Genomic DNA, 21,449 nt, shown 5'->3' on the forward strand with positions numbered 1-21,449 from the left:
TCAAAAATCTTCAATCTACCCTTAAGACACAAAAGAAAGGTAATATTCATATAGATTAATCACTGTGACAAATTAATTGTGAAATGTTTGTTCGTTCTTTTAGAAATTATTATATACTTTCATTAAGTTAAAACTACTGGTGCTTCTTCAACTTCTCATCTCAAATTCTTATTCCCTGAAGCAAGGAAGGATGCAGTCAGAAGTAAAAGCTCAGATGTAAAAGGAAGGCAAAATGTATCATTCCATGTATGTCATTTCCAGTAGACTAGTAGTGCCTCAGTAAATTAAGAGGTTTGTAAACCTTAATTATTAGAGAAATATATAGTTATTACTCTTAGAATACTATTTTTTTATTTCAACTTTTTTCTTTAGTTTAATGACTGTACTTTAGGCCTCATCCAGAAAGGGTAAAAAATTGGTAATACCGATTATGACAGACTATGAGGAAAAATCCAAAGCCTCTTGACTCTGTTATAGCAAAGTATACAACAAAAATATACATTACGTAATTCTAATATACAGAATTATACTTCTCTGGACTAGCTAATATGAACAGACTAGTGAGTTCATACTTTAGTGAGGCATTTCTTTAATACAGAGTAGACAAACTATTTCTACAGAATTTTAGCTATTCAGCTAACAAATTCTATACTAAAGTATTCTGCTAAAAAAAATGAGGAACTAAAGAGAATGAGACCAAGAACAAAGTTGTGCCCATGTAATGCTTTCAAGACATCTAATCCTGTTTACTTGATGTGAAAAGGCTTAGTAAGAAACGATATTCAAGTACAGAAAAATCTGAAAAAACCACTCTTTCAAAACAGAAAAACTGAAGTGAAACAAAATTATTATGTATGTTCTAAGACCATCTCTGAACTGCTACATTTTGTTTTTGTAAATGATCTGTAGGCCCTTGATGCAAGGACTGTTATATAGATATTTAATAAGTGATATCTCATTTAATAGTCAAATTGACTGTGGTCTCAAGGGATGTCTTAACTTATATATTACATTATACTAGTTCTCTCAGAAATTCTTAAATACCCAACAAGCATGTTTTACTAGTACACCACATTTTAAAAGTCAGGATAGAGTAGCCAAAGTTAACTAGCCAAAGGTAATTATGAGAGTGAAACCAAGCTAAAACAAAAATCAAAGTTTATTCAAGAACCTCTCATATCAGTTTACTACTGCATCTTGTCCTCCAAGACTTAAAAAAACTTTTTTTTTTTTTTTTTAGCAAGTAGCCTATCTGGCATGTAAGTTTCAAGACTTCCTTTTTACCTGAGAATTTGGAAAGTACTTATGTAAATAAAAGAAATGTACAAAATGTATAAACAATAAATAATATATTTTGGCAGAAAGAACTTCATACACAGAGAACAATGCTATCAGTCACAATTCAGTATCTCAAATTACATCGAATATAGAATAAATCACAGAACAGTGTTATGTTGTGCAGTGCTGTGAGCTTTAAACATCTTTAAACCCATCCTTATTCAAACGATCTCATCTGAGCATCCAATGAAAGGATTTACTTTAATTACATTCACACACATTCACATACATAGTTTAAAAAAATAGTCTGTATCTTAAGAAGCATCATCAACACAGTAATTGACATTAGACAGTGGTGTAACAGCCCAGGGGAACATTGCAAATGTATTACATTGACTCAAATGGAACTAACAGTTACAATGGACACTTTTCGTTCTCTTTAGGAAGGAGACCCCTTGAAAGCATGGAAGTTGAATTTCTATTTCTGATTCCAGTGAAGGGGCAAGAAAAAGAGATGAATCTCCAAAGGTTTTTCAACAGCTACAAACAACTAACATGAGAGAAGTAGAAATGTTACTCACCAATTGTAGAAAAAACATTAGCCAACAATGCAAACAGACAAAAGATGTTCATAAAAGTCTTTACAGGATGTGTAGCAGATGGCAGAGCCATACAGTGGACAATTCAATTGTCTTGCTTCCTTGCACTGACCTATAAACTGCCCGTATTCATGAAGAAAGGGGGCAGATAGATTAGTAGAACAAGCTATAAAATTTCTTATAGATGCTTTCCATCCAGCAGAAGGCCACATATAAAGGAAAACTATACTTTTCTACCTGTCTGACTAACAGGTAGAAAAAAAATGCAGCAGAACACAGAGTTCAGCCTAACAAAATCTACTTTCTACAAGGAAATGACTGGCTTGGTAGACAGCAGTGGATATTGTCTACCTTGATCTCAGTAAGGTACACACCTTTCCTTCACTTATTAAACTGACTATCTCAACCAATGAGTTTCCTCAGTTTTGCTTTTCTGATTCTGTCCCTCATCCTGCTCGGGGGCAGTGAGTGAGCCTCTAGGTGGGGGCTCAGCTGCTGGATGGGGTCAAGCCACACAATCACCTTCAGTGATTTCTTTCAATTACTTCCTTTGTACCACATAAAAGAAGTATATTCTGCAGATACATCCTCCTGGACAAGAGACTAGTAAAAAGCTCACTGGCTGCAGAATGAAATAAACACAGGAAAAAAAATTAAAGTCTTGAAAGAATCAACATTAACACCATGGTCAAAAGCGGTAATATTTACAAGCAGTTCTATACAGGAAAACACATCCTTCTCAGAGCTATGCTAATGTAAGAAAGATGGAGTTCGGGAAATAAAAGTCTTTCACTGAGTTGCCTAAGAAGACATTCAAGAACATGAGGTAAAGTGGGAGATATGCCTTGCCATCTCTTAGATAAAAAAAAAAAAAGGAAAAAATAAAATGAGAAAACAAAGATAATTATGACTATGGACCTGATAACCTGATAATGAAATCCTGAGATTCCAGGAGATGTCAATTCAAAGCAGTTACAAACAAAAAAGTTCCAAGAAAAGAAGCACTTCACATTTAGTAGAAATTCTATAAGAAAGCCTTCAATCTTGCAATCACTAAGCATAGTAGTATGCTCAAGCATTTTGCTCCATGGTGAGAAGGTGAAATGAAAAAGGAACTGCTGAAAATCTTGGGAGTACTTCCCTATGCCCTGCCTTTTTTGTATCAGTTGTAATAGGAGCCATAATTAAATTCTGAAACCTCAGCAAACACTCAATAGTTCTATACAGTTTAATAAAGACAAGTAATTAAAATAAACAGAACCTACTGTTCTTGTGAAGGCAGACATTAGTAAAGTAGGAGCAGATTCACAGACCAACCAGACACCACCAGAAGTATCACAATTACTTCCAAACCAGGAAGCCAAACATTTTGTATTCAAAAAAGAGAGAAATATCCCACAAACTCAAAAACAACATATGCTTCTCGAGCATGATTAAGCGAATGACAGGTTCTGGACCACTGATAGCCTCAGGTCACCCACTCTGAAATTGCAATCAGTGGCCAATGGGTAGTGCACAAGGCTACTAGATGTAATGGTATCCATTCAATCTTTTTGAAGAATGTAACTTCTGATTTTGGTAAAAGTGCACTACAGTAATAATACAAGCTTTGAAGGCCTGGTAACAGTATATTCTCCAAGAACATGGGCCACTAATGTCTTGGTCAAAGACCAGTTTTTCTCATGCATTATTAGCACAAGAAAAAAACCCTACCTTCTTTCTACTGGCAGTAACTTCTTCCCATCTCTGCTGTGTGGGCACAAGCATTTACTCATAGTAAACTGAAAGAAATTCACTGAAAATGAGCTTGGCAAAATACTATCATCTACATCAGTTCACATTTCGTTCACCATATATAGGAACAATTTTGCTGGGACAAATGAGAGCTCATGGACACATGAGAGCTCTAAATAGGATTAATTTTGCCATTAATAAAATGGAGTAAAAGACGAATTTATAAAGAATTGCTGAAAGATTCAATACTTGTCAGCTTCAAGTAAGGCTCAGTAAGGGATTTTTAAGGAGAGACTATTGGGATTATAAGCCTCTGGTATATATGTTTATTACTCTATTCTTCTTATAAAAACAATTTCCTAATTTTGCTCTTGTTAAACTTTTCTAGTAAATGAGACACTTGTAGATACCTACAGAGGCATAATACTTAAGCACACAAATCTTTTCCCCCTTTTAGCTGGTCTGCTGTCCATTAACAGCCTTTACGCCTCATTTGTATAACCTTGGTCTCTACATTCTTTGCTAGAGGCTATTATTTATTATATGGTTTTGATTTATGAAATGTGGTTATCAATTCCCTCTACAGTTTCTTTTTCTCACACTTCCCATAAAATTCCATTTTTATTATTAATCTATAGCTTTTTTTTAGACAAAGTGGTTTTTTATGCTATGATTGCTTTTTCAGTGACTACAGCATTTTAGTATTTTCTGCTATTTTTAAAACCACACTTCCACTACAGATGTACCTTAACTCTGAAGATGCTGCTTAGATTGCAACTCAGTTTAGCTAGCTGCCTTTATCTCCAAACACTGCCTTTCATACCAAAACCACGGTCTGTACACAACAGCCATGGAGACAACGGAAAGATACAGTATCGGACAAATGCACAGACCAGCAGGCTTCTGAGTTGCATCAAACGCACATGGTCCACAGACCACAGTTATACAACTAAACTATCCTCCTTCTTCATCCCAATCCCTCCCCCTTTTTAAGGAAATATCAAGAATCCTAAAGCCTAACTTACTCACCTAGCTGATGCCTGTGACTGGCTGTTCCAGTTACCTCCATCACATGCATAACAGTCCACCCAAAAGAAAGGTAACGATTCTGCTCAGGTCAGCAAGAAGAAGGCATGCAGGACAAAAGTGAAATTAGAAAATGATCTTGCATGCAGATGTTTTATATAGGTGATGTACAGACAGATGTCCAACAAAAAAATAAGTCAACAGCATATCAACTGCCATTTAGTACATATCAGGTTAGCAGCCTCAAAGTTTGCATAATAGTTAATTTGATTGGTAAAGACATGTTTAGAAAAACTATACTGAGTGCTAGTAAGATGACAGACTGATTGGTGGCAAAGAAGTCCCTCAAGCAGAAGGCAAATTAGATCTGGTAAAGATGGGTAATGTTTCATTTTTTTTTAATTATTGATACATACTATAATAAATGTTTATGTCCATATCTATACTAATTATATATATATAGTCTTCAAATTAGTTATGTCAGGAGTACTATAGTCAATAAGTTAGAAAAACGAAATGTTAGAAGTTTTGGCTATTAAAAATTAACACATTCATAAAAAGATGTTACTTGCCTGTAAATGTGTAACAGTGTTCACCTTTTCCCAAATTTAAAACCGCAGAAGTCTAATGTTCAGCTTTTCTAGTTACCTAACATATGCAAGTTCTCAGATGTTCAGTTCTTCATTAAGCACAAATGCCTAGCACAGCCTTCATACTCACCTAGTTACTACTCACTACATACAAAACAGGAAAATACATCTTGACTACACCCTCCTCAAAAAAATTTCCTATAATGCACAAAGCCCATGGTCTTCATGAGCTTTGAAGTCCTTTCCAGCCCAGGCCATTCCACGATTCTATGATGCATCTATCTGATGCTCCTAGTCCTGACAAGTAGATTGGAAAATCTAGACCAGGTGAAGCCAATCAGGTGTCCAAGGTGCTTCCTGGGGTGATAATGGCAGACCAGAGTGTTAAACACACCTTCCCAGCTCCAGAAGGCCACTTTGATCGAGGCTGAACTTGATGATCTTGGAAGTCTATTCCAACTTCAATTATTCTGGGAAATCTTTCCCTTCCTTCACTATGTTTTTTTTAACTGCTTATTATTCAGCAGAGGCTTTGATCGCAAAAAGCTAGTAAATATCACCAAGAGAACACATGGCCTGACAAAGCAATACTTGCAAGAAAGGAGACAACACAGCCAGATAAAGGAGTATCAAGACTACCTTCAAAACTGCCACAAGTGAACCGCACAAAACAGATACATCTGTTTGAGCTGTGTTCAGAAAGCAGAATTCCTATCTCCCACATTTACCTATCCCACCTGTGCAAGCCAGCTCCTCTCTCAAACTGGCACTCCTGAAGTCTCTTGCTGAGTTGATTCAGTTTGTTCAGGCTGAAGAAAACTAATCTCTCAAAGAGTAGTTTTCCACTAGGTTAGCCAGTTAAATTTGTTTTGCATAGAGGGAAAAATGGCAGGATAGAAGAGTACTAAAAAAGAATAGAAATGAAAAAAATTGACAATAGAGGTAAAAAATTGCCAGTCTTGCTCACCATCCACCTACTGGAGCAAAAGTCTGCAGAGCTCAGTGCTGAACCAGACCACACAGCTGATTCAGCTCAAAAGGATCCTTTTTTTCTGGCAGATTGAGTTTTAGCCGTTTCAGTTCCCTGCCTGCAACAGCCACATAACAGGCTATGCCAGTACAGCACAGCATGGCAGTGAACAAGCAGCACTGATGATAGAACCTTTGCCAAAATTCCATATGGCATAAGATTAAACCTGGACAGAGCCCTGTTGGGCTCTAAAGCAGTGACCATAGCAGACTGCATGGTACACCTGAAGAAAATTATTTCTGAATAACTCACCTTGAGATGTAGTGAATGCAGGAAGATAAAATCCCTGACAAGGTGCTGCATGTATCTTCCTAACAGATGAGGCAGGGAGGGCCTGTTCAAACTAAGTATTAGTGTAAATATGCTTCTTCTGTTATTTCTTCATTCAGCTTTGATAATGATTTGTAATTCTATGGCTAATTTTGGTCATTTGAAATACTTTTACATACTACTGAACTTTATTTCAGGCTAGTTTAAGTTAAGAGTAATTTCAAGGCTAGTTAAAAAATGCATGTCTCACTTTCTCCAGAGTATCCAAAGGTTATGCCCTAATCCACATTACTTTCACACAGGAACAGTTCAAGAGTCAGTATCTTTGTGGTCACTTTCCGCCCTTAGGAAAGTCTCCTCCAGGCTGCCCACTGGAAGATGTCTCTGGCATGCACAAGAATTCTAAGAGGTGCACACAATCCCACGGAGGCAAAAAATAGCAAATAGTGTGTGGATATTAGCTCTTGTGCTTGTGGTTCAAGAGTGTGGCTTTTGAGCTACTCCTGACAGTCCCCGGTCAGCATACTTTGATTCACAGTGAAGAGAAGAATCAAAGTAAAAACACTGAATTCATCTTGAACAAAACCAAATGAGATGTATTCCAAGAGTGCACCTAATGCACTCCAACAATGACTGATGTCACTCCATGGGTTTTGAGCTAGCGTGAGGCACAACATCCTGAACAGTGCGAATGTGAAACCCCCAGTACAAAGATCTGCTTCTCTAAGGCAGCACTATCTGCTAACAAAGACTTAAACTGAATGAAATCACAAAATTAACTTAGTGAATTACAGTCAGAAGACTTATATAGGTACAGCACAAAATACTTTATTTTTTTTTAAATTGCCTACTTATCATTGCAGAATTGAGAGTACCTAATTATTCAAATATAAAGAATTTCTGCATTTGCCTGGGCTTTTTTTTTCCTGCAATGGCTGCTACTTGGAACATCAGCATCTAAGGGGTGTTAAGTTTAAATTTATACTTTGAAGGAATTACAATATTTATTTTACTGTTGCCTCAAATGGCTCCAGGCTCATGTTTTCACAACATCTTAAATATCGAAAAAGCTCCTGAATGTGCCCTAATCATTCCATACTTTCTAGATGCCAATAAGATCTCGACCATTCATTTTAAAGTAATTTTTCTCCACATATTTTTTTCATACACACAGCTGAATTTACTTTCTGGAGGCTGTAGCACAGGTAAAACATTTTTAGCAGGTGTTTGTCCAGTGCAGAAAAAGTATCCTAGGAATAATCTGAAGACTTGCTAAAATTATTCTGGAGTGTACTAGAAGCTGCTACTATTCTGGTAAGAAATACTGAAAATTATTACTATTGCACATCTAAAATCTCCCTTACCATTTGATGAGTCGTCACAGCAACTTACACATAACAATAATGAAATACAAGACAGGCTATCAAGGAATTAAGAGATTTTTCTAATACTAAAGATAATCCATGATGTCCCAGTTTAATGCTATACAGAAATTTGCCTCAGATGCCTTTTCCAGAAAGATGTTCTGTTCATCAAAGGACTCAAAAAAAGTCTACTTGAACCCTTTTCTGACGAAACAATGGTGAAATGACAACTAGTATTTTCACTAATTCTCTTTGATCAACTGCCAAGCCAAAGAGAAAAGTCGTGTACTGAAACCATTGTGCATGAACTAGAGTTATACCCTTTGGAATAAAGAAATAGGAACAGGCAGGTGAGCTTCCTTGAAGCTTAACGATCACAGGAAATTCTTCATCAGCTGCTTTTTTCAGCAGTTGCTTTTAACATGAACTTCAGAATTTCCATTTTGATCCTTGATGCTTAGGAAAAAAGCCTGAGTCTCACTCAGATAAGAAGGTCCTGCACACTGGATACACCAGTAATAGCTTTAATTCCATGCTGGAATTTAACTGGCAAGATCAGACCTAAAGGTTTGACAGCTTACCTAGGAACAGGGCACATTTCTAAAAAATAGATGTCAGAATAGCATTAGATTCTGAAACAGTTTAAGTATACCCAACTTGAACCACATCCATGTTACTAACACGACCATTCCCAACTTTTTGAAGCTCTGTGCTTGCTATCTGTCCAAAGAACTATGTTATACAGCACTACCCTACAATCACGTTACTTGAAAAGATTTCTCTCAAAAAATCTCAACATGCCTCCTAAGACTCCTGGTTTATTCTACATATTCTACTGGTTTGTTCTTTTCTTTATTTTGCTAAATAAATGCTGGAACAAATGTCTGGATGACCAGAATGGGACTGGTTTGGAATCCCTCACAACGGCAGGTTAGGAGGGAAAGCAATTCCCCCTGCAGACCTTTCAGTCTGTTTGATTACAGTGATCATTAAAAAAGCCTATCATCAAGTATATTTTACAATAACTAGAAGTACTTTGATTTAGATTTAGCTAAAGCTAGTAGCTCGAGAGTTACACCTCACTGACCTACTACATCTATCAAGGCAAAGGATGGTTACCATTAGAGTAACCATCCAAGAAAGAATTCCTTTAGGACAGCATAAAAACAGGAGGAGAAAAACTTGTAGATTACAAAAACATTCCCCAAAAACTCCACTTTATATCCTATTTGTCTCATAATATTCTCTCAAATTTTTTCAAAGTGTGAAATCAGAGTACACTAGCCACAGTAAAGTTTTAATGAGCAGGAGTTACACACATAAGAACACCTGTTGCAACTTTATCTCAGCATCCCTGGAGTTTTCTGAGCATTATCTACAGAAACACTTTGTCCCTGCCCTATCTTTTAAAGATACATTTCGCAACTTTTTTCCTCAGTGCGCTTAATTTACAGCTTATTTCTCCAAGGAAGCTGATTTTGAGAATCCTTGATTTGCTGTAGGCTTATTTAATGCTTCCCCTTGAGTATTCACACAACTAAAAAGGGAAATTAGGCTAAAAAAAGAGGAAATAAGAAGTACGTATTCCCTTTAATCTTATGGGGGTTTTTTGCCTTTTTTTGTTCTGGAAACAAGCATTTTTCTTAACAGATACGTACTTACTTTAGGCATTTTGCTGCTTTCTCCCAGTTTTTTTCCTGAGGTGAAGTTTCTGACAGGGAGTACATACTAAGCCTTTGGCTTCTCACCATCTACATTGCTATGCCACCACTCTACAGCATATGAAAGGACCACATACGTGGGAAACTACCTAATACCTGTCTGAATACCTGGAAACCTTCCTCCAGAAACATACTGCCACACCACACTTTCCTAGGACAAGATTTGCAGGTACCTAGGTAAAAGGATACATACCTGCCCAACAATAATGTCTTCTCTTTTGCGGTCTGCTTTGTCTTCCTAAACCCATGAGAACTGTCTCAAGAAGGGGTAAGAAACAGCAGAGTAGAAGTGTATTGGTTTGCAGAATTCCTAACTAGTGCCACATTCAATGTTTCTTCAACAATTACTGAATGAAGACTTTACAGACTTCATCTCACGTCTTGCTATCAATTCCTTCCCAAGTGGCCTATCCTGGGACATTAAGAGCAGCTTGCTAAGAAAAAAGGGGATTTTTCTTTTTAATGGCAAGCATCATTTGCAGAGGTCCTAGAAACCTTTCCCTTCTGATGCAGATCTGCAGGACACTTTACTGCAATTAATTTTAATTCCTGACATATGCATATTATTTTTCATTCATACAACTTCCCATAAGACGATTCTGAATAAACAACTCACTTCCTAGATTTCAGTATGAATATAAATCCTCTCCCACCCTATATTTAGCCCCCCCCAAAAAAAGAAAAAAAAAAGGTGGAAAAAAAAAAGTCAATAATCCCCTCTCCCCAGAAAAAAACCCCAAAACCCAACCTAAAACACCAGAAAAAAACCAACAAAAACCCCCATACCATATACTTTAACATAGACTTCTCACTTTTAACTCTCAAAAGTCATATATGATAGCAAGGAAAACCAAAAAAATACATGCAAGAAAGATTATTCAAAGGAAAAATATTCCACATAGATTTTAAATTCCCTACAATACACAGGACAATGAAGAAAACTAACAATTTCATAACTACACAGTAAGCACTAAAAAGCCCCAGAAGTACTATAGTCCAAAGCCCACATGTATTTTGCTTCTTCGCTTTATTACATAATAAGTGATGTAATTTAATTAGAAAAAGTATTTCTGAGAAACATGTATTTCTACAGCTGTGATCCTAAATACATAAGCAACACTTAATATATTTATTATATTGGTCTACGTATATAATTTGTATGTTGAATACATAATGAAGTGTCCTAACACATATAAAACTATTAAAGATTACTGCTCTAGGTAACTCGCATATGGAGCTAAATTAATGTTGAGTCAGTTCTTTCAGGTCTTGCTATATATCAAAAAATACTCTACTGCTCAAAATAAATTTTCTTATACACAACTATTCCCTAATCATTGAAGTCAGACAGTGGAACTCTGGTTTATCTTATAGTAGAAGGAACAAACAATGCATTTTATTCCTTACAAAATATCATTCACCCACATTGTAGCAGTGGGATAGAGCCCTGTTTTGCCAGACTTTGCAAAATGTACACAGAATATTATTCTTAAGGGATTATGATATTTTTTTTTCCACTTGACAAGTTAGGCATAAAATAGGCCTTGGTAAATTAGTATGAAAACAAAACAAGTAAACAAAACATCACATACAAATCTCTTACTTGCAAAAGGAGATTTTCTAAGATAACTGCCAAATTAAGTCTATTTTTCCCAAGCACTTTTTCATGCAATTACTGTTCCTTTTAAATTTTAACTTATTTTTCTCAAATATTTTTCTTGAGATTTAACAACAAAAAAAACCCCAACCAAACACAAAAACCACACACAACCACAAACCTGAAAGGCTGTTCTACTTTTTAATTAATTAAAAACATTCCAGAGGAAAAAGGCTGCTACCTGATCATTTACTTTATGATTATTATCCTCCAGTTCTCCAAGGACAGTTTTTTCAGGCATTCTGATAAACTTTCAAGAAGAATTCTGTCATATGCAACACTACTAATACAAAATAATTTCAATTTAAGCAGTAAAGAGCTGCATATAGGAATGTAGATGCATATACATCTACATATAGGAAAAGAATGTAAATTATTTCTTTTACTTAATCCACATTTCAAGACCTCACAAATATTTAACAATAACTAAAATTTGTTCTCATTTTTATTAATCATGTCCTCCTGTTGCATAACAATCTCATAGATTGCAGACAGCAGTTATACTTGCTTATCTACAAAAAAAAAAATTTAAACCCTCTCAGCAGAACTGTTTTAACAATCAGAATATGAAAAGAGATTTTCCCACATACTGAAAATTAACTTTTTTAGCTGTTAAAGTTAAAAATAAAGCAAAGTTAAAATCTTAACTTTTACTTCACAAAGTAAGTGCACTGCACAGCAAACTTTTTTGCTTTAGAAGTGTAATAAATTTCAAGACAGACATTTTCAGAAAAGCTGTGGGTGAAATCCTAATATAATATAAAAGTTCCTCTCAACAAAGATGCACTACTCTCTCACTTGAAAAACAAACAATCAGACAGATGCGACTAAATCAACATTAAAGGTGGAATACTATGTCTGCATATCAGGCTTTTGTAAGCTAGACTCTCCAAAACATGGCCTGATGATCACAGATTCTGTTATTGTCCAGCTAACAAGGCCAGCAGACCAACTAAAGGTTTAGCCAGAACTAAGCCAGTTCTCATGAAATTCACAATCCCTGACTTTTAAGGTAAATAACACGGAAAGTTTTCCTGCAGTACCAGAAAAGGAGACAAATACAAACCTAGAAAAGTAAATGAAAACAGAATGTAATGGGTATGCTCTGTGCTGCTAAATATGAACTACAGACATGGAGCGTGGGTGAAGATGGAAGTCTTTCAACTGTATATGGATAAGTAAAGAAGTCCAAATCAAGAAACACTGAGTACACAAGACTTCTTATCCCTGTTCTATAAAACCACATAAACCTCCAAATTAATTGCCATTTCTTACATAAGTAGGTACTAATTATTTCTCAACTATACAGGGATGTTTTAATCTCTTGCTTTAGATGCTCTTAATTTCAGTGTTTCCATTTCTTCCCATCCAAAAGAAATAGTATTGTAGCAAACAAACTAAACAGTAAGTACAGTGGGATTTCAGTCACTTATTTTTGTTCCATGCTGCATATTAAAAAAACAGGGGGAAACAGCCAGGACTTTCTTCCTCTTTTAGTTTAAAAGGTAAAGCACAGATAAACTATAAAATGGAAACTGGGCAATTTTATGGATCACATTCATGAGACATTAAAGCTTATCATCATAGCCATATCAAAAATCCGAAAGAAATGCTTTTGTGACGTACGGCTACAAATGGCAAAGAGGGAGATCTAGTGTCTACGGACAAGCTCAACATTATGACAGCCTTATAGCTGAGAAAGATGAAAATCAATGTTGCTCTGAATCCAGAATGTTTTACTCTTAATGGAAGCGCAGCATTTCTCTATGTCCAGAATTTTCTTGCTGAACTAAGCTTTTGGAAGAAAACTAAGGCTTCCAGGAAAAGCTGCTGCCTTTAATCTGTTTTGAAGATGAGTGCCCAACAAGGCATAGTTTTGGAGAGAAACTCAGATCACAAGAAAAAAACTAAGCAACTTCGATTTAGACAATTAGACAGTAAGTCCCAGCAAACCTACTGTCAGTCCTCACCCTCCCACACACACCTCTATAAGAAAGTTTATCACAAATTCCAATGCATGTCCAAAACATGACTAGCATTACCACCGAGAAAAGATCTTGCAACTTGCCTGTTATTAATGAAGAGTCTTGGAGGAAAGTCATGAGAATGTACCTCATAAAATAGGAGACAGGCATATAACTTTTTAGTTAGAAAAAGACAGCATACATATTTCTAAAACAGTCTGACCAACATATAGTGACATTCTCAGTATATTGTTCCCTATGTTTCTCAAAGAATGTTTACAAAATATTCATATCAGTGAACTTCAAATCTGCTCAGGGAACTTCTTTGGGTGAGGTTGTCAACACCCTCACCATCTGAGAAGAGAGTTTGCTTCAAAGTGATGCATTCAGACACAATGTCCACACTGTATCATTTCAAAAAGCTAAGTGGTCTCAGACCCGTGTCATCTTTCACACCACAGCGTTAAGAGAACAAACAAGGTCTCAGGTTACACATTCACAAATATTTGCTTTATTGTCTAGGCCTATGGCAACAGCTATCCTTCAAAATATTCTAACCTTTACATAGAGGAAGAAAGGAAGAACAATATACCTTAAGAAGAAACCATTAGTGAAGGGTTGCATTTCGCCAAAACCCCTTACTCCCTTTATAAAATATTTTTACAATCAAAGGCGAAAGGCTGTACCACTATATGAATGAAGTGTTATTAGCCAACCCAAAATCTGACAAATTTTTATCAGGAATATTTGGGGGAGACACAAAACAAGAAAAACATGTAACAAAACTTCAAGTTTTGACCAGCTACATTAGATACTTACTGGAAAGAAGACAAGAAGAGAGGTAAGTAAGAAAATGAGGATGGAGAGGAAAAAAAAAGACAAAATAAGAGCAACCAGGGAGAAAAAGAGTATGTTTTTTTTCCATCAGGCTAGTGGAGATGGCAACATCATTTAGATCTCTCTGGACAGTTCTAGTCAAGGGTCTGCTTTAGCCTCTCAAAACAAGAAAGGTCACAGATTATGCAACTTTTACCAATGTCAGCACCAGTGAAGGTGGACCTAATACTGATTCGACTCTGGGCACAGCACCTTTTCTCCCCTTTTCTAGCCAAATTTAGCATTACAAAATTCTGTACTAACTAATCCAGGTTCAATAACCTGACACCACTAGTAACTGATTAACAACTGTTCTGTCTGAGATATTCCAAACACGAAAGGCTTGCAAGGGGCAACCAGAATAATTCAGATTTGTATTTTACTAAGGAAGCATTGGTGCACAACAGCACATACAGAGCATACATATAATCCAACCTTTACCATAAATGCATACATGTCTCCTCTTTTTCATTTGTTTATCTACCCCACATTTCTTGTTACTCTGTGTGTGTTTCCTTTTTAAAAGAAGGTATCGAGAACATTTAAATGAAAAAGCTTTGGCCATTGTCAGCTCAACTCTGTTACTCCATCACAAAAAATCTCCCAATCTGACATTTAGCATTGTAGCCCTTTTTAAATCTATTTTACCGTAAGGGAAACCTCACGACAACATAACACCGAAGCTCTATTATTCGCTCATGTGCCTGCACTACATATCAAAGGTAGGAGACAGAAAACCTAGGTTTGGAACCTAAGTGAGCAGTATCTTTAATTTGAACACTTCATTAAACACTGGGGCTGAGTAGGACAGTTCCACAGTTGCACTCTTTTCACAAATTGCAAAACTTCTTAAAACAATAACACACAAATATTGGAACACAATCTTCTACCCACAAACCAGTGAGAGTTCCTATTCACCTAAGACACAACCCTCTAGTTTACAAGTTTCACAGTTTTGCAATCTGTCATTTTGATATTTTCTACTGTTTCAGTAAAGAAGCTTAACTCTACAATTTTCTGTATAGCAACTCAAAAATAAATATGAATGACATTTGCAAATCCATAGATGCTGTATACACTAAAGTACTTTTCCTGATTTCAGGAAGACAGTTGATTCACGTTGAGAAAAATGTCCTAATTATGGACTCTATTCTTATCATTGACTCTTCATTAAGAGACCTTGACAGTTTGGATATAAGAGAAGTTAACAAGCAATATTTGTAAAAAAGCCCAAGATGCTACATTCTACATAATTTTGCATTTGAACACAATAAGTTACTTTGGGTAAACAATAAACAAAATTTCTATTTCTCTAGTCCCTTGTAGTGGTCTTAATTTGTCGCAAGTGAAAAAAGTATACATTTGTTTCTAGATGGAAACTAGCAATACACACATAAACACAGAGGTCTTCCAACCACAAAGAAATACAGTAACTTATCCAAAACAAGACTGAATGCAATGAAACCAAGCTACATGGCAAACTTTACTCACTCTGTATTAATATACTCTGGAGCCATGTGCATCAGTCTCTACAACAGACAAGACTAACAATTGTAGTGGTTTGGACTTCGTTTTCCCCCAGAGGATAAGAAAAGTGGTAGACCCCAAGGGGTGGAAACCCCTGGAAGTTTTGAATTTCTGTCCAATGAGCGCTCCTGCAAAAAATGTAAACATATCACAACCAGACCGGAAGAGAAGAGTTGTAGTTGGAGGGAGAAGAAGGTGGCCATGTTGTGAGCCACGAGGAAGGGGCTCTGAGCCCCACAGGGGGGCTTCGGCCCCCAGCCCCAGCTGGGGCCTGTGGGGACCTGGAACAGCATAATGCTGGGCTAGGTGCCTATAGTTATACTGGGAGATGTTTTCTCCATCGTGGGCAGTGGCCGTGGCAGTGGCCGGAGAAAGCAGCAGCCAGAACTGAACCGAAGAAGCAACAAAGACATGCAGCACCAGAGAAGGGACTCCTGGAAGGAGACCTGGGGGAAGGAGAGTCAGCAGCTGAGTTCTACAGAGTTCTTGGGGGTAAGAACTGATACCAGACCCCCCAAAACTCCTTTGAGACCTCCTGGAAGGAGGAAGTTGATAGACTCTTACTTGAAAGAGCCTTGAAGTGCAATATGCACTGCAGAGAGGAGCTGAGAAGCTCGGACGTCCTGAGAGCTCAGCCAGGATGGTGTGGGAGGTTGGCCTTGAGGCCCTCCCTTGCTGCAAGCTACAAAGAAGCTCGCAGCCTGAGACAGGGCACAGAGGCCCTGCAAGGAGCTTGAATCTCCTGAAGATACCAGACCGTCACGAAGACCCCCTGTGCTTCGTGATATGACGTGGTGATACGACCTTGTCTGGGGTGACGAAGCCCACGGAAGACCACTCGTTTGGAGAGACGAGTGGCCGAGGGGGATACCCCCCTCGTGTGTGCTGGCAGAGATCCAGCTATCAGCTGCTGCAAGAAACAGAAGAGACAGAGAGAGCCTGCTGCCTTAGAAGATGCTGCTGCTTAGTGACTGCTACTCTGAAGAAGCTGCTGCCCTAAGAGACTGGAAGGGATCTGTCCTTCTTTCCCTCCTGGACTTTTATTTGGAGGGGAGAAGAGATCTGATCCATTGTAAATACTTATGTCATGGTAGAGATAGTTGTAGTCGTGTGTATAATGTATTGTAGTATTTATTTGTATAGTCATTGTAATATATTCCCTTTCCCCATTCTGAGTCTGGTTGTGTTTTGTCTGGAAAAAAACCCATCTCACATTGAGTTGAGATGTGGGAGGGGGGATGGAGCTAGGGAATTGGAATTTGGGCTATCTCAAACCATGACATAAAATGGTAGCAGAGGATGGTTGCGAACCATCGAGATAAATTGAGATAAGAGCCATGATGCTTGTGGCAACAGAAAGAGTTTTCCAGACAAAACACAGACTGTACCATTGTAGTGAGAGTAAGACTATAGTAAGTTAAGTACTAAGAGTAAAGTTTGTGATAATGCTTTAATGATGTTTAGTAGAGAGATTTTAGTTATATTTTAGTTTATTGAAGATTGAATATTGATTAGAGTTTTTTTTCAGTTGTTGTGATATGTTGACATTTTCGCAGGAGCGAGGGGTGGAGTGTTGTAGTGGTTTGGACTTCGTTTTCCCCCAGAGGATAAGAAAAGTGGTAGACCCCAAGGGGTGGAAACCCCTGGAAGTTTTGAATTTCTGTCCAATGAGCGCTCCTGCAAAAAATGTAAACATATCACAACCAGACCGGAAGAGAAGAGTTGTAGTTGGAGGGAGAAGAAGGTGGCCATGTTGTGAGCCACGAGGAAGGGGCTCTGAGCCCCACAGGGGGGCTTCGGCCCCCAGCCCCAGCTGGGGCCTGTGGGGACCTGGAACAGCATAATGCTGGGCTAGGTGCCTATAGTTATACTGGGAGATGTTTTCTCCATCGTGGGCAGTGGCCGTGGCAGTGGCCGGAGAAAGCAGCAGCCAGAACTGAACCGAAGAAGCAACAAAGACATGCAGCACCAGAGAAGGGACTCCTGGAAGGAGACCTGGGGGAAGGAGAGTCAGCAGCTGAGTTCTACAGAGTTCTTGGGGGTAAGAACTGATACCAGACCCCCCAAAACTCCTTTGAGACCTCCTGGAAGGAGGAAGTTGATAGACTCTTACTTGAAAGAGCCTTGAAGTGCAATATGCACTGCAGAGAGGAGCTGAGAAGCTCGGACGTCCTGAGAGCTCAGCCAGGATGGTGTGGGAGGTTGGCCTTGAGGCCCTCCCTTGCTGCAAGCTACAAAGAAGCTCGCAGCCTGAGACAGGGCACAGAGGCCCTGCAAGGAGCTTGAATCTCCTGAAGATACCAGACCGTCACGAAGACCCCCTGTGCTTCGTGATATGACGTGGTGATACGACCTTGTCTGGGGTGACGAAGCCCACGGAAGACCACTCGTTTGGAGAGACGAGTGGCCGAGGGGGATACCCCCCTCGTGTGTGCTGGCAGAGATCCAGCTATCAGCTGCTGCAAGAGACAGAAGAGACAGAGAGAGCCTGCTGCCTTAGAAGATGCTGCTGCTTAGTGACTGCTACTCTGAAGAAGCTGCTGCCCTAAGAGACTGGAAGGGATCTGTCCTTCTTTCCCTCCTGGACTTTTATTTGGAGGGGAGAAGAGATCTGATCCATTGTAAATACTTATGTCATGGTAGAGATAGTTGTAGTCGTGTGTATAATGTATTGTAGTATTTATTTGTATAGTCATTGTAATATATTCCCTTTCCCCATTCTGAGTCTGGTTGTGTTTTGTCTGGAAAAAAACCCATCTCACATTGAGTTGAGATGTGGGAGGGGGGATGGAGCTAGGGAATTGGAATTTGGGCTATCTCAAACCATGACAACAATGTGCCCAAATAATTTTTTATATGTCCTCATTTAAAAATAAACACAGAAATTTACTCCAAATTAATTAAACAGAGTTGCTTCTAAGTAAATTTAAATTCCATCTGCATTTGACCATAAAGTGCAGTAACGATTATTTTCTAAACTGCGCATACCAGGTCCAACAGGAACATAAATCTCTATGCCTGTGCTGGTAAGACCACAAGTATATACTGCTAAGAAAACAAACATATGGCTATGATCTTAATTTGAAAAGCTAAAAGATTCATGTTATTTATCTAATTTCTGATCACTAAGCTATTCTAAATGATAAAATAAAAAAAACCAGCTTGGATACCTAATCTTTCCATTTCCACAGCTATTCCTCCAGACACCAGCCAAGAAGCAATTATTAGTTCATTTCTATGAGAAAAATTCAGAAGAGTGAATTTTTTAGTCTGCTGTCTTTCCACAGCTGAAAAAGCACAAACAGCTGGGGGGTCCAAACCCTCCAAAGTACAAATGTTCTCTTTCGGGGTTAAAGGAAATTCTAGAATGAAAAATAATTAAGGTTAGTCCAATGTATGCTATTAAAGTAACACATTTATATAAAATTTTATTTCATGCCTAAAAACATACACAAAAAGGGGGCTAGGAAAATTGTTAGAAAGCAAGGTGAGCCCTTTCAAAATGGCAAAATAATTCTTTGCAAAAATGTTCGGTCTGGAATTTGAAACAATTACATCAAGGGGAAAAGAGCTGAAACTGTTCCGTTTGGTTATGACTTTTGGTTTTCCTTTAAAACCAAAAAATTAAAATCAGGCCACAATCTCTTCTCAATGGAATTGCAAATTACGATACAAAGTTGAAAGAGTTTAACAGTGATCAAACAGGATTTATAGTACAAAGTAAAAACCAATATATTCTGAAAGATTATCTGAATCTATTGCAAGACTTAATAGTTATTTAAATTAGTATAACACTATATGTATCTGGTATTGTATTCTGAGAACCATTACATATGAAAATTATTACAATTCACTGATCAAAAGAAAATAATAATCCAAGTTACAGAACATCAAGTCGTACAAAACATGCAAAGAGCATTCTGTCAGCAGGTATCCCATTCTCACTTTAACTTTTACAGTAGTAGGTAGTGGCAGGCATGTCCTAGCCTTCAGGAACAAAGGGAACACCCCCCCCCCCCCCGTCTGACTTCTGCATCTGGTCCAATCCACTCTGTCCTTATTAAAGATCTGACTGCCTGGAATTTGAAAGCAACGCTCAGGATTTCCACTGGTATCATACCCTGCTTTTCTAGCAGTTTACTGTCAAAATCATCCTGCGGCCAAGCGCTTCTCAGGGAAGGGAAGGAGGGAAGGGCACCATCCCTCCGGCACTCCTCGCCCTCCCGGCGGCGGGATCAGCACCCGGCAGGGGAACAGCGCCGGGGTTCCCGCGGGCACGGGCGATTCCGAACGTGCCGCTCGGGTTAAACACTGACAGAGGTAACAAATAACTCTCGGGTTAAATCCAGGCCTCCTCTCCCATGAACGTACCCCCTTTTCAGTCTGAACATCCTCCGACTCCTAAGAGAGCTCACAACGCCGCTTTCCATGAACAGTCATGTCTTCCCAGGCTCCCGGTGAAACCTTCTCAGCTTGACGCCCAAAAATCTCGCTAAAATCTCTCGCGCCTTCCTTGCACAGAAACGCTATTTACGCCCTGATACTCTGGAACCCCCCGGGGCTCCGCTTCTGAGCGCAACGCGCGCCCCCCGGAGCGCCGAGCGCTGCGAGGCACCGAGATACCCGCAAAGGCCCCCCAAAGAGACCCCCCGGCCTGCAACACACGTACTGGCTCCGGGAGCCCCTCTGTGCAGCCACGGCAGGTCATGTGCCAGGGGTTTATTAAAGGATCATCCGTGCGCTATGAGCAGCAGCATCATAAATGCCCTCCTCCCCCTCCCAACAGGGAGCACACAGGCATCCCCCTCGCCCAGAGAAAAGGCCAGAGAGGGGGAGGGGAAGGAGCCATCCCAAAGGAGCTGTCGTGCGGAGCGTGCCGCGCTCCGGTATTCCCGCGGCCGGGAGCTCAGGCCGCCTCCCGCCCGGAGAAGGCAGGCCCGGCATCTGCCGGCCCGCAGCCGGCGCCGGCCAAGGGCTCCCTTCTCCAGCGCTTTCGCACTCACGGCTCCGCCGCGTTCGGAGGCAGCACTGCCGCGTCCCGGCCCCTCCGGCACTCGCCCACCAGCGCGCCCCGTCCCCTCGGCGCGGTTACCCCGGGGCAGTCCCGGGGCTGCGGCGCCCGCCCGCCTGCGGCAGCGCTGCCCAGCACCGCCCGGCCCCGCGCTCACGCTGCTGCCGGCGGCCGGAGCGCCGCCCCCACGCCCCGACCCCGGCCCCGGGCCTCGGGTACCGCGCGCACGGCGGAGCGGCGCTCCCTGCGCGGCGGCGGCGGCGCCACGGGAGAGAAACGCGGCCGAAGGGGCACCCCGCAGGGCGGCCCGCGGCGCGCACCGACCCGCGACCGCCCCTCTTGTGCCCCCGGCGCCGCGGCCGGCGCGGGTCGTACCTGTGAGGACGCCGACGCGGATCTGGTGGTCGTGGTTGGTGAGGATGATGCCCTCGGACGCCATGTTCGCGGCGCAGCTCCGCACTGCCGGGGGGGGGAACGGCGCGGGCGCAGAGGGGGCGGGGCAGGGGGCGGGACAGGGGGCGGGGCCAGCGGGTACAACGGCGCGGGCGAGGGGAGCGCGAGATCCGCGCGCTGCACCCGGCGCAGGCAGCACCAATCCAGTGCCGAGAGCGCCGGCTCCCAGAACCGCCGTCTGGTTACGCGGAGCTGAGAATTGAATTCCTCAGACAGTGGGAAAAGATCGGCAGCAAGGACGGTCATCATCCCGGCTTTTGGCTAGCATGAAATCACAGAATCTCGGAATCAGTTAGGCTGGAAAAGACCTCTGAGATCATCGAGTCCAACCTATGACCGAACACCACCC

General features: G+C 40.2%; 1 protein-coding gene across 12 annotated transcripts in view; it reads right to left on the bottom strand.

Annotated features, from left to right (window-relative positions):
- GPHN (gephyrin) overlaps window positions 1-21,134 on the bottom strand; it is a 291,964-nt gene extending 270,830 nt beyond the window's left edge. For 11 of the 12 annotated variants that reach the window (XM_032689727.1, XM_032689720.1, XM_032689728.1 and 8 more), the window contains exon 1: window positions 21,023-21,134. In XM_032689727.1, the coding sequence (XP_032545618.1) occupies window positions 21,023-21,086 (64 nt within the window). In that variant the 5' untranslated portion in view covers window positions 21,087-21,134. Of the gene's footprint in view, window positions 1-18,806; window positions 18,872-21,022 lie in introns of all 12 variants that reach the window. The other variant, XM_032689718.1, reaches the window with a different exon arrangement.
- Between the last annotated feature and the right edge of the window lie 315 nt (window positions 21,135-21,449).

The sequence above is a fragment of the Chiroxiphia lanceolata genome, chromosome 6 (assembly GCF_009829145.1).
Source record: "Chiroxiphia lanceolata isolate bChiLan1 chromosome 6, bChiLan1.pri, whole genome shotgun sequence".
Taxonomy (NCBI): domain Eukaryota; kingdom Metazoa; phylum Chordata; class Aves; order Passeriformes; family Pipridae; genus Chiroxiphia; species Chiroxiphia lanceolata.